The 12,605-nt window shown below is 39.3% G+C and overlaps 1 protein-coding gene across 2 annotated transcripts in view; it reads left to right on the forward strand.

Moving 5' to 3' along the window:
• Window positions 1-2,886: 2,886 nt before the first annotated feature.
• MSRB3 (methionine sulfoxide reductase B3) overlaps window positions 2,887-12,605 on the forward strand; it is a 137,831-nt gene continuing 128,112 nt past the window's right edge. Inside the window, exon 1 of one of the 2 annotated variants that reach the window (XM_039865919.1) lies at window positions 2,887-3,184. In XM_039865919.1, coding sequence (XP_039721853.1) covers window positions 2,944-3,184 — 241 coding nt within the window. In that variant the 5' untranslated portion in view covers window positions 2,887-2,943. The remainder of the gene's footprint in view (window positions 3,185-12,605) is intronic. The other variant, XM_039865921.1, reaches the window with a different exon arrangement.

Below are 12,605 nucleotides of genomic sequence, written 5' to 3' on the forward strand. Positions count from 1 at the left end.
CCTCTAGGGCATTTGATATAATCAGATTCTTCCTGCTGGGACTACAGAGAGAGAAGAGTCAACTGGTAGGTAGTGGAAACAGAAGTGGAAGGAACTGTGGTTGTGCAAGCTGAATTATTGCTGTGTTCTGAGACATTTCATGTGGAGTTGGGGCAGGCTCCTACAAGCCCGAGAGCTGGTTGTGTGCATCTCTTCCCAACTCTACCTTCAGAGACTCAGGTTGGTGGGAGTACTGACACCATATAAATTGTTTTTTTGTTTCAGTTTGGGTCTCCTTCCTCCAGATGTGGTTGTTAACCATTTACTGGCACACCACTGGGTTAGGGGAGGGATGGTCTCTCTCTCTCTCTCTCTCTCTATATATATATATACATATATATATATATGAAGTCAAGGAAGTGGTTAACTCCTCTTTGTCTTAAAAACAATGTTTAAGGTAATATGTTAACATGATTGTTATTAAGATTACAATAAAAAAGACATTAAACATTGTGAAATATATGATTTATATATCAGTGGTTAAATTACAAAACTCATAGGAATGTGGTCAGAGGGTAGGACTTCTCCTGTTACCTATCAAAGGCACAGGCCCCCACCCCCCAGGCCCACAAAGGATGACTTGACAAGCCAGTTAAGTCTCTGGCCTTATTTCCACACGTATTCTTTACCCCTACTACTTGAGGTAACCTGAGTGCACACCAGTTACTTAAAACCACAAGAGCCCAACGAATACAGTTTTGAATGCCACTTTTTTTTTTTTTTAATGTAGAGAAAATGGGACAGATTAGAATGGTAAAAAGAGTACATACGGACTTTGGAATGAGGTTTGAATTCCAGCACTACTACACCCCTTCCTGGTAGCGTAATTTACTTATCTACGTCTCAGTCTCCTTAGCTGTAAAACAGGGATAAAAAATAAACTCAGAGATATTTGTAAGTGTTAAATGAAATACCACATGTAGTACAGTGCGTGGCATTTGGTATGCACCCAGTAACTTGTGTTCTTTTTTCCCCCTTTAACATACTTAATCAAGCCTTTAGAACAGCTGCTGGCGTTGCTGTCAAGTCAGCAGAGTTGATACAATTAAGTCTCCACTTATATTAACATGTATTAGGTTGTAATGATATTGCATTCTTTATAATTTTACATTTTTGTACTTAAGGTCAACTAAAATATTTTAAATGTAGCCATAATTATTACATCCTTTGAAACAAGCCTTTCTCTACACTTAGGGAGCTCCTATATGCCAATCTACAAATGACTGGGCTCATTTTACTTTTGTTTTTAAATAAATATTTAGACTATGGGCAAAGAACTATGCTAGGCATTGTGGGAAAAGTAAGAAAAACAGATGCTTATATAATACATGATTAAATAAATATACAAGAAAAGAGGAAAGTGAGGTAATACTCAAGTTTTCTGAGTATTTCCCTCTAACTACCCAGCTACTAGTAACTAAATTGAATAATAATGCTATGTGTCCTTTAAATTCCTTATTTACTGTATTAGAGTATATTTACTGTTAATTTACTTAGGTCATCTGCTCTTAGTCCCATTATCACTGCTAGTACATTAAGGGCGAAATCTGTTCACTTGCCAGGGATGTTGTGGGATGTGGCGTTTCTCAGTACCAGATGATTTAAGGGGAGCCACTTGCAAGTGGACTGGTTTTTGGCATATGGACCTTAGTACTTTGCCAGAATTGAATTTGTTTTGAAATAAAGTTTCTGATTTTTAAATATATATAGCATTTTCAAACAAATAGTGTGATGTACAAATTACCATACTTTAGTTCATGTTAGAATAATCCACATTCTAAATCGATTTGACATTTACCCTTTAAGTATTTCGCATCAATAAATCATTTCTATAGCATCTTAAAATGTTCATAAGTAATTACATAACATCCTATGTCCCCAGGGCCTGTCCTACCAGTGAGAAAAAAATAAATTATAGTAATTAAGACAAAATTATGTTGTCTTGAAAAGCTAAGGGTCATTTGGACTTGATTCTTGAAGGAGTTATCAGTGCCAAAGAAAAGTCAGGGAACTACTGGCTTCGGCCTGTAATTACACATCTGGGACTGTAATTATGATGACATTTTGATCGTTAGAGGTAACACCTTTTGAATAAATTTCAACATTGCCCTTTAGACAAGCTACAATAAATACAAAACCAGTGTGAGGGGGTTGAGGAGAGGATGATGGTGGAAAGAACGACAGGTCTAAATATCAGCATTTAGGTAGTGTGCAAAACTTGTCATTCAGCTTGCCTCAACTCCATATATGGTATTCAAAATGTTTGAAAAGAGCCCCTTTGTAATTTTGGCTAAGCGCGCGCCTCCCACACACACACACACACACACACACACACACACACACACCCTGGTGTAGAGGGTCCACTCACCTGGAATGCAGGAAGGTTGTTTCTGTATTATAATGTCTGTTTCTTGTGCATAGGATGGTCACCTGAATGTGTGTGCATAACTGGCAGTACCGTTCCAGCATCACCCTCCCACACTTTTTAGTATTTGACAGATCTGTTTATCCCTTCACTACCAAAGCTCTCAACTCATCAGGGGCAGAGCAAGAGTCTCCTCAAACCCTTAAACTCAGTCTTCCCCCTCGCTCCCCGCCCCGGTCCCTTGCTCGCGGTCCGGTCTCCTAGCGGTGGTTTCTCTTTTTCCTAGCCCTCAGGGGTCGCAGGTGGGTCTCGTAGGTGGGATGCTCTGCTCTGCTCTTGGGTTTTAACACTGGGAAGGCACGCCCCTGGCAGAGGGCTTCCATCTCTGGGTCGCGCCCGGCGGCCTCTGGCGGCTGTAGAAGAGGAGGATTCGGAGGGTTCGGAGGATTCGAAGGAGGAGGGAGCTGGCGGCGCCGAGGTCGGGCAGCGGGCCCCGTCCGCGGCGGGCGCGCTCCGCCGTCCTCCCTCGCTCGTCTCCTATGCTCATATTTGGAGTCGGCTGCCCGTGCCCAGGAATTTCCCGTCATGCCTCCCGCCGCCCCGTCCGTCGCCCGGAGCCGCGGAGGGAGGAAGGGAGGCTCGGACAGCTGCGGCGGCGGCGGCGGCGGCTCCCTGGCCTTTCCATGAGCCCGCGGCAGACCCTCCCGCGCCCCGTCTCGCTCTGCCTCTGCCTCTGCCTCTGCCTGGCCGCGGCCGCGACGCGAGGAGTCGCGCAGTCGGGTGAGTGTGGGCTGCCTCCCCGCCACGCCGCGCCCCTCCCTCCCCGGCCGTGCCAAGTGGAGGTGGGACCGCGACCCCAGACCCCCTCCGAGCGCCGGCGGCGCCGCGTTCAGCCTCCTGCGGGGACGCCCCCTTCCCGAGGCGAGAAGGGGCGCGGCACCGCAGCGCCCCGCGCGGGCGGCGAGGGGCGGCTGGAAGGAGGTCAGGGCTGGCTTCGCCCCCGCCGACGGGGGGCGTCTGGCCGCCTCGCTGACACCTTATCCCGTCCCCGGAGCGAACCTGAGCCCGGAGGAGGCTGTCTCCGGGCGCGGGACCCTGGGGAGGGAGGCAGAGCGGGCACGCCGTCCGGGGAGGGAGGGCGCGGGGCTCGCGGCGGGGCCCCTGCAGCCCACTGCTCCGCGCAGGTCGGTCCCGCCGAGGCGGACGCTCAGATAACGGGCCCGGCGCGTGGGAAGGCGCGAGCCAGGTTCGCGCTGCCGGGCCGAGAGGCCGTGGGGCCCGGGCGGCGCCGGGGGGCAGCGCCGGACCCGCGGGCGAGCGCACGGACAGGCGCGGCCGCCGCGGCTCCCGCGGGTCACGCCACGCCGCGCCCCTCCCTGATAAATAGGCCAAAACCGGACAAAACGCTTAGTTGGCCAGGTGCTACTTTTGTTTTGAAATGGAAAAAGCATTCAAGTTTTTTAAGTTTTATGCTGGACTCTTTTAAGTAAAACTGTGTAAACGAAAGGTGCCATTCCATTATTTGGTTTAGGACTATAAGCTTTCAAATTGGTAATTGTTAAGCCTTAACAGAATGATTTTTTTTTTTTAAGATAGTTTTCTTTAAATCATGTGAGAAAGATCAGTGAGTTTTTTTACATAACGTTATTATAAAAATTAATTATTTGAAAGCAGAAATGTAGAGTTTAAGGTAAGTGTGAAATTACATAAACTTTTATATTTGTGATGTGTATCTACTCATCAGAACTTTTCAGCTCTTAATTTCATCTGACATGGAAGAACAGAAATTATAATTCCTCCAAGATGAAATTTCTTAGGAAATTTTAGTTTGCTTCTGTTTTTGCCACCAATACACTAAGCTGTTAAAATAAGGTATGGCTAACACTAGGACTTATATATTTGTTGAAAAATGACTCTCTTAAGTATGGATTATATTCAGCACTCTCTGGTCTATCTTGGTATTTCCATTTGTAGCATTGTTGGCAAAATTGATTTTAAAATAGTTTTCTATAAAATATCTTCAAGATTCATGTAACTTATAAATTGTCAACTCAGATTGAGATATTTAAAATTAACATTATTAAATCTGCAGTTTATAAATATTAATTTAAATAATGATCTCAGTTCCTTATTTGTTTCTGATTAATATTGTTTTGCAAAAAGACCTACTTTTATAGATTCATATTTTAGGAGTACCTTTAATAGCACTTCTTCAGAGAAACAAGTTCTGACTTTATATTTTATCAGCGATCTTCTAAAAAGTACTGTGCTTCATCATAAATAGTGGATTGTACAAGGAATATATGTATGTTTTTTTTTCCTCAGTGATGTGTTGACTTACCTAATACTTGTGGTAAAGCAGCCCTTGAAGACCAAAAGCCACCGTACTGTGGCCCCTTGCCAGCAATTTTGAATCCCAAGTTTATATTTGGACCATTTAAACATTTATTCTTTTTAATTTTGGTCCCAGCTGACTTACATAAGTGTAATTTCTGGTGACTTTTATTAGGGCCTTATGTGAATGTCTGGAATGCTTTTGTATCAAAATAAGTAACTCTGCCACTTAGAATTTTGTCACAGTGCCTAAACTGCCTGTCTGCCAAGGTTGCAAGCATACAACATCATTTAGGTTTGAATCAGCACCCAAAAAACAGTTTTTTGGTTTTTAAAGGTGCTTATTCTACTATCTTAACCAAAATGTTAACCCATTGGGTTACAAATCTTTACTCTTTTGCTAAAATTAAGTAACAAAAATATCTAAAAGATATCCCAACAGTAGTTTTTAATAGATTTTTAAATACACTTACACTTTTTAAATTAAAAATAAATTTTCAACCATTGAAGAGCATCCTTAGGAAATAATACTTTTTGGTTTTATCATAATCTGGTCACAGTCCGTTTGATTTTATCTCACCTGTGATACTTATTGTAGTTAGGGATTTGATTGATGAATTTGGTTCACATGTTTAGCTTCCTTCTCTGTTAAATGATGATGTTGGTTGGGCATAGTCTTCAAGTCCCTTCTAACTTCAGGATCCTATGATACTGTTTTTGTGTATATAACCCTGCAGAGCCACCCACTACATTGGTTCAAACTTCTGATTGTCAACTCTGACTTGCTATTCATGTTAAACTGGTCTACTTGTAGTCAGATCTGATGGGATTGGATCCAGCTTTGGGGAGCCTGTATCCACCTCAGGAACATCTCAATACCTAGCACACACGCACAGATGTGCACACCTGGACAGAGTTTAATTATATTAAGCTTCTGTTAATTTTAACCCCTCTCCTAATACCAGAAAGTGCTGGGTAAATGCCTAACTGCTCTTTTGGGTATAGTTAAGCACAGTCCCTAAGATAGTTTTGCATTCAGTTTTGGAATTTGGGTCCAGGTTAGGGATGCTACTGGAGAGCATCCAAACCTTTCTGTGTTTGGGAGGACTGTGGCTAGTTATTTGGGGGCATTCCAGATGAAATGCCCTATGTTGGGTTTTCACCTTTTGATCAAACCTCAGAGAAGACTGATTTGGACTTACTCATCTGGTTTATTTAGAATTAAATTGGTATTGGATAGAGGGTAATCAGATAGCTATTTAATTTGTCAATTGTTAGTTAGCATCTCTGATTGCTGTACAGATGCCTCAAGGCTTTACCTTAAATATTCCTGTGTTTTCTCCTTCCTGGCCATGATGGGTTTTCTTTTTAAAATGCTTAGCACAATCCCGGACCTCTGTTCACATGTTTGTTTCCATAGCATACCAAAGTTATATTTATGGCTTTTAAGGAAATATAAAGAGAAAATATAGAAAAGGTAGACCACAAATGAATCAACCAATTGACTTTATGGAGGGTTTTGATTATTGCCTCATTTAAGTTTCTGCTCCAAGTAACAGAAATGAACTTGAACTAGTTTTAGGAAAAAGAAAGAAAGGAATTTGATGGGAGCCAAATGCAGACAGACCTTATTAGGGACCAGAGACTGGAAAGCCTGAAACTTGCCCAGTCTCTAGTCTTTGCCTTTCTTTGCTTCATTGTTCTCTATTTGCTGACCACCTTTTCTGCTTTCCTGTTTCATGGTTGAATGTGGCTTCTCAGCAACTCCTGAGTATTTACGTGTCCTTCAGTCTCAAGCACAGAGAGAAACTAAGTCATTTAACCTTGATCCTAAACTCCTGAAAGAATCCGAAAGGCATAGTTGATCTAGGTCAAATGGTTGTTCTAGATTTTCCCTAAGGTCTCTTCTAATTCTAGAGTTCTTTGTAGTATATAGTTACATGGTTTGATTTTACATTATTAAGTTTTTTGTTATGGGGTTATTCTTAAAATATATATTTTTTTCTCTGGACTGTATTGCATGTGTAAAAGAGTGTGATACCTTCAGTGTGATCCCGGGACTGCTATAGAAATGCTGATGAGAAGGCCAGTGGGGAATAAAGTGAGTGCAGTACCACGTTTAGGAATTACAACAGAAGTTGAGATCGGAGTTGTGAAAATCCTGTTTAGTAACAACGGATCCATCCTGCAAGATAACCATCTGCATATTTTCTTGGACTCACCGAATTAAAATGCTAAGTTCAAATAGCTCTTAAGGGTAAATTCATTAAAACTATATGTGATAGAGACATTCTAAATAGTAATAGTTTAGGGACCAAGAGTTCTTTTATTTTCCTGTTTCTCTTACATGTCTAGCATTTTCTGCCTCTTCATTTTCTTTAGACTGTTTCTGCTGCCTGGAATATCTTTCTCTGTTGAAGTCCTTAAAGCCTCTATTGCGTGGTATGTTGTGAAGGTTTCTTCATCTCTTAGAATTTTTCATCTCCTTGTGCTTCTGAGACATTTTGTACCTTGATTAGAACACGATTTTACCATCTTGCATTATAAAGTCCATAGGTATTCATCTTCTTCACTAGACTATAAGTTCTATTAGACTAGTGAACCATCTAGAAGAATATTGATAAGTTTTCAGCATCCAACGTCTCAGGTAAAATGATTCCAGCTTTTTCAAATGTTTTGAAGCTTTTATGGCATCCTGCTTGTTACTGCCTTCTTTTTTTGACATTGGAGCTCAGTCACACTACTCTTTTTTCTTGGTGCTTGTCTATTTTCTAGATTTTACAGGCTTTTCCATTGATATTCTTTTGTGTAGTTACCAATAAGTTTATTCAAAAGAAAGTTTCATATATGTGAACATCCTAATTTCCCTTGTGAGGATAAAATATATAGAACGATAGCATGTTTTTCTGTAAGTTTTCTGCATGGAGAAGGAGAGTATAGCAGACTCATGTGGAAGAAAATCAACTTTTGTTGAGCATCCAGTATTTACAAGATCTTGTAGAGAGGGCAGGTGTAGAAAACAAATTGAAGCTCATATGAAGGGAAATAGTATGACTAGAAAGTTTATAGATGGAAAATTTGGTTTGACCTAGACATGGAAGACCTTTAATGCTAGGCTAGGAAATTTGGGCTGGATTAGTAAGTTATGAGATAGTTTTTTTAGGTCCTTGAAATGTCATAGTCAGAGTGGAATTGTAGGATATATTATTTAATAATTCAGAGGATGAATTGAATTGAGAAAGAAACCATTGGATTGATAAAGAAGGATTATAACAATTTTTCTTAGAGAATAAAGACCTAAACAAGGGTAGTGGCCACAGGATTGGAGAACTGTTGCTGAGATAGATTCGACAGAAATAAACAATTGATTGGATATGGAGAAAGAGAGCAATGAATAAAAGATGATGGTAAGGTGTTAAGCCTCGGCAATGGAGAGAATGTGAACTCAGAGCAGGCTTATGGGTGGTGGTAAAAAAATAAGTGTTGCTTTAGATCTATTGCATTTGAGGTACTGGTAGAACATTTACATGGAGATCTGTAGTAGAATCAGAAATGTGAGACTAACTTGGAGAAATCAGGGCTGGAGATAAACATGTGTGAGTAAGGAAGGTTAAAAATAAAGGGGAGAAGAAAACATTTGTTGAATGGAGTAAGAGGAAGGGCACAGGAAAAGCATCGTAAAGAAGATACAGTTTGATCTGGCTTTGAAAAATGCCCAGGCAGTGTGTGGAATTCTCTCCATGAGCATTCCTTGTTTAGGGGACATCATAGTTACTCACTCCGTGAACAACAGTACATGGGAAACATTGAACGAAGGATATTGCAGCTGAATGACCTTCCTAAACTGAAAAATTGTTGCTGCTACTTCCATGCTTAACCTCTTTCAGTTGGCTTCTTCTCTTTCTTAAGATAAAGGACTAACTTCTTAAAAGTCTTCATCATCACCAAGCCTTGCTCTCTATTGTTAGCTTCCTACAAGTTGGCCTTGAACATATATACTGCTCAGTCTCCTCTCCATTCTTCCTTTCACCTTCCCCAAGAATGTGAACCAGATATGATTCCTGCCAGACGGAGTACTCTTTGGCTGTGTGTGTGTGTGTGTGTGTGTGTGTGTGTCTCTCTCTCTCTCTCTCCTTTATGGGCACTTTTTATTGCCATGTTCAGGTTCTAATCCTCTTCTTTAAGTGTCTCCGGCAAGGTTTCTGTACACTTGAGTTCGCCACCCTAGCCACTGTACTCTGACCTCTGACAGTTGGCTGTGGTAGCCTGGAGCATCATTGTTACCTGGCATTTCATGATTGGGTTACCCAGCTGTGTGCTGATCTGGAAACCGTGGGGCAGTTTCTCGATACCTGACTTCCTGAGAAAAGTGGAGTGGATTTATTTCATTGAGAGGGCTTTATTTGCACAGACCATAGAGGCTTGTAAAACACCGAGCTGAAATAGAGAAAGAATGTTGGTGTAGGAAATGTGTTCTCAGGGCCTGGCTTCCTGACCAACAGTAAATTCTGATTCTGAGTTTCTAAAAATAGTACATTGTTCATAAATTTGCCTAAAATGACATACTTATGTTTAGTGTACAGGAATAAGAACAATTTCTAACTCAGTTTTAAAAAGGTGACCCTCTCATATACTATTGGTTGTGCTTTTTGGTAGCTGTTGACTGAGAAAAATTCATAGTAGTAAAAAAGCCACTATAAAATTTGAAATGTTTTTAAAAAGTGCAAAAGCATTTTCATATATTTGGAAAGTACACACATGTGCAAATTATGACTTATAGAGCCTAAGACAACACTTGATTTCTTGCTCGGTGGGTACTCAGCAAGGTTCTAGCCTCAGCTTTCGGCAGCTCATTGTGGTCTCACTGTAGAATATGTGAGAGACTTTCGTTTGAAAATTTGAGCCATAACTGAAATTTTGGAATGACAGGAAAACTACTCAACATTCTCTCTCAACAATTGCTTGTAACAACAATTGCCTGGCAGTGTACTTTATGCCACGACTGGGGTATCAAAAACTCTCAGGGATTACTACGTGAACATTTGTAAAAAATTTATATTTTCAGGTATACAAGCATCATTCTTAGGGCTGTAGCGCTGTTTTTAAGATGAAATTTAGTAGACAGTTTGCATACAAGTCCATACCTACAACAGTCTCTTTGATGGCCATGGCATAACTGTCTTCTGTTACTATGAATTACACAATGAATCTTTATGATTTCTCGGGTCAACTATTTTATTTTAAAGGCAAAACAAACAAACAGAAACTCAAAACCGAACCAAACCAACCAATCCTTTAGTACATATGTTAAACTTAAGGCACAATGGAAAATAACCCACTACATGTTAGTCTTTAAAAAATAAGCCCTTGTAAAAATCAGAGAGTCCTAAATTTTACATTCGTTGTTTCATTTCTCTTGTTTATATTGTGTATGTTTGTCAGAGAATCTGAGCTTAGCTAAAGTTGGGAGAGATCCATAGATCTATAGATGGATACTTACTTTACCTTAGAGTTTTTATCTTAATGTAGTGGTATGTAAGTAAGGAAAGGTAGGCCACTTCTCCCTGTACACAGTCCAGGAGATTAGATAAGACAGTGCGGTGGTTGCGTGGGTGGGGGAAACACAAATGGTCTTGGAGTTTTGGTCTCATAGTAATTGAAAGTGAAAAAGAAAAAGTGCATGCATTGTAGTTGTTCCTGATTTCTTGGTGTGTAAATATGCTTCCTAGTCAGATCCCCTCCTTAGGGGGCTGGGAAGAGGATGTAGTGAAGGCAGAGGATGTTTACCTGTGTGTAGAGCCAGTTAAAAAATTGGCACATTAGCATGTTGCTGTCCTTGTTCATGTTGCAAGGGAATCCGCATATGAAAAGAACATTGGATAGCAAATTGGAAGACTGAGTTCTAGCCTAAGGCATTTAAAGTTCCTGTGCTTCAGTTTTCACATCTGTAAAATGAACTAATTGGACTGGGTAATACCTGCTGTTGCTTTTGCTTTAAGATTCTGTAATCTACAGGTTGTCTAAAAGAATTCAAGTAGCTTTTATAATGTTTTATGGAAATGCATGATTAGTAAATTATACAAGGTTATATCTTTTGTTATGCTGGGTTCAGTTTGTCTTTTATGAAACTAAATATAAATGTTATTCTGTGACTAAGGTTTTATATTTGAAATTTGTAGTCTATGTGCCCAGTAATTTGATCTATAAGCAAAGATACATAAACCCTTTAAAGATTTAGTGTTTATTTAGAGGATAGATTACAATGTATTAAGAGCATCATATTAAATATCCCATCTGAAGTAATGGCATTAAGCACTAGATACTATGTCAATTGTTCTAAATGTACAGCTAAGAATTGCTTATTCAGGCTTGACAATATATCTCAGATGGGGAAGTCCTCTTTAATTAGGGCACACACTACCAATAGAATTTGCCTATGACCATCCTGAAACTAAATTTAACTCATAAAACTAGTTAATATGGTTTTACCATTAAAGAAGAAAATTTTCTTCATTGAGCTTTAAAGAAAAAAACTTTACTAATTTGATAGGTTAAAAAAAAGTATCTTCTCTTGCCTTTAAAATATATTAGTAAGTTTTTACTCTTTTGCTTTATAAAATATTTCACACACAAAAGAATATGTAACATCTGCATAAGACATAAAGAATAAATTTTAAACATCTGGGTACCCTCACTCAGCTTCAGAAATGGGAAATTGAAGCTGCCTATGTGATCTTCACCAGTCACATCTTTTCTCTGCTCAGAGGTACCCACACTCTTGTATTTTGTGATTATTACTCAACACAAATGATAACTGATAAACTCTTGCATTCTTTATAGTTTTACCATAACTCTGTCTCTACATATTTTATCGTTTAGTTTGCATATTTTGAAACTGTATAAATGATATTATCTGCTCTGTAACTTCTGTGATTTGCTTTCCCCCGTCCCTTGACATTGTTTGTGTTATCTGTATTGGTGTATGTAACTCATTTTTTAATGATTAGCATTTTTAAATTATTGTTTTTCTACTTTTAATTTATTTCTGTATTTATCCATTAGGGCTCTTGTATTTTGCTTTGGAGTCAAGTCTTTGTATTTTGTCCCATTGCTTTTTAAGCTTCATCATCCATTTATCAAATAATAATAATAATGATAGTGATAATGATGATAGCAAATACATACAGATGTTACTATGAGCCAGGCACTAGTCTAAGTATTTACTGTTTACATATGTTAGCTCATTTAATGCTCATGGCAACCTTATCAAGGAGGTACAAAGTATCATGATAACTCATATTAAGATTAGAGCCTGAAGCTCAGAGACAGTCAATAATTTGTGTGTCTGTGATTCGAATCTAGGCAGTCTGACTCCAGAGTCCATATTCTTAATCATTACACTATTCTGACTCCTATGTGGTCTTTTCTTTTAATTGTATATTCGTTTTATTTAACTTTTGAAGACATGTTTCTGTGACATTCAAAAAGGAATGACCCTAGTGTGATGTCCAGGTTGATTTTCCTGTGTAGCACCAGTTGCTTAATGTCATGTCACAGTTTAATTTGCTTCGTGGTTGGACCATAACTTTCTTACCCAAGGTGGTTGTTGTTTTTTCAGTTCTTTGCTTTTTTTTCCTACTTAGAGGGGAAGAAAATTTGTCTTCTTCATTATCCTTTTAAAATCTTTCAATTTTTTATTTTTGGTCCATGGTTTGGGATTGATTTCATTGATTTTTTTTTGCTAATTTGGACCAGTTTATTCATATTTAAACAATGACATTCTCTTTTTAAAATTATTTGTGTGACCTTAAATGAATCGCTTAATCTTTCTGAGTCTTGGATTTCCCAACTAAGTTGCATTTGTTCA

The sequence above is a fragment of the Pteropus medius genome, unplaced genomic scaffold, assembly GCF_902729225.1.
Source record: "Pteropus medius unplaced genomic scaffold, Ma_sr-lr_union100, whole genome shotgun sequence".
Taxonomy (NCBI): domain Eukaryota; kingdom Metazoa; phylum Chordata; class Mammalia; order Chiroptera; family Pteropodidae; genus Pteropus; species Pteropus medius.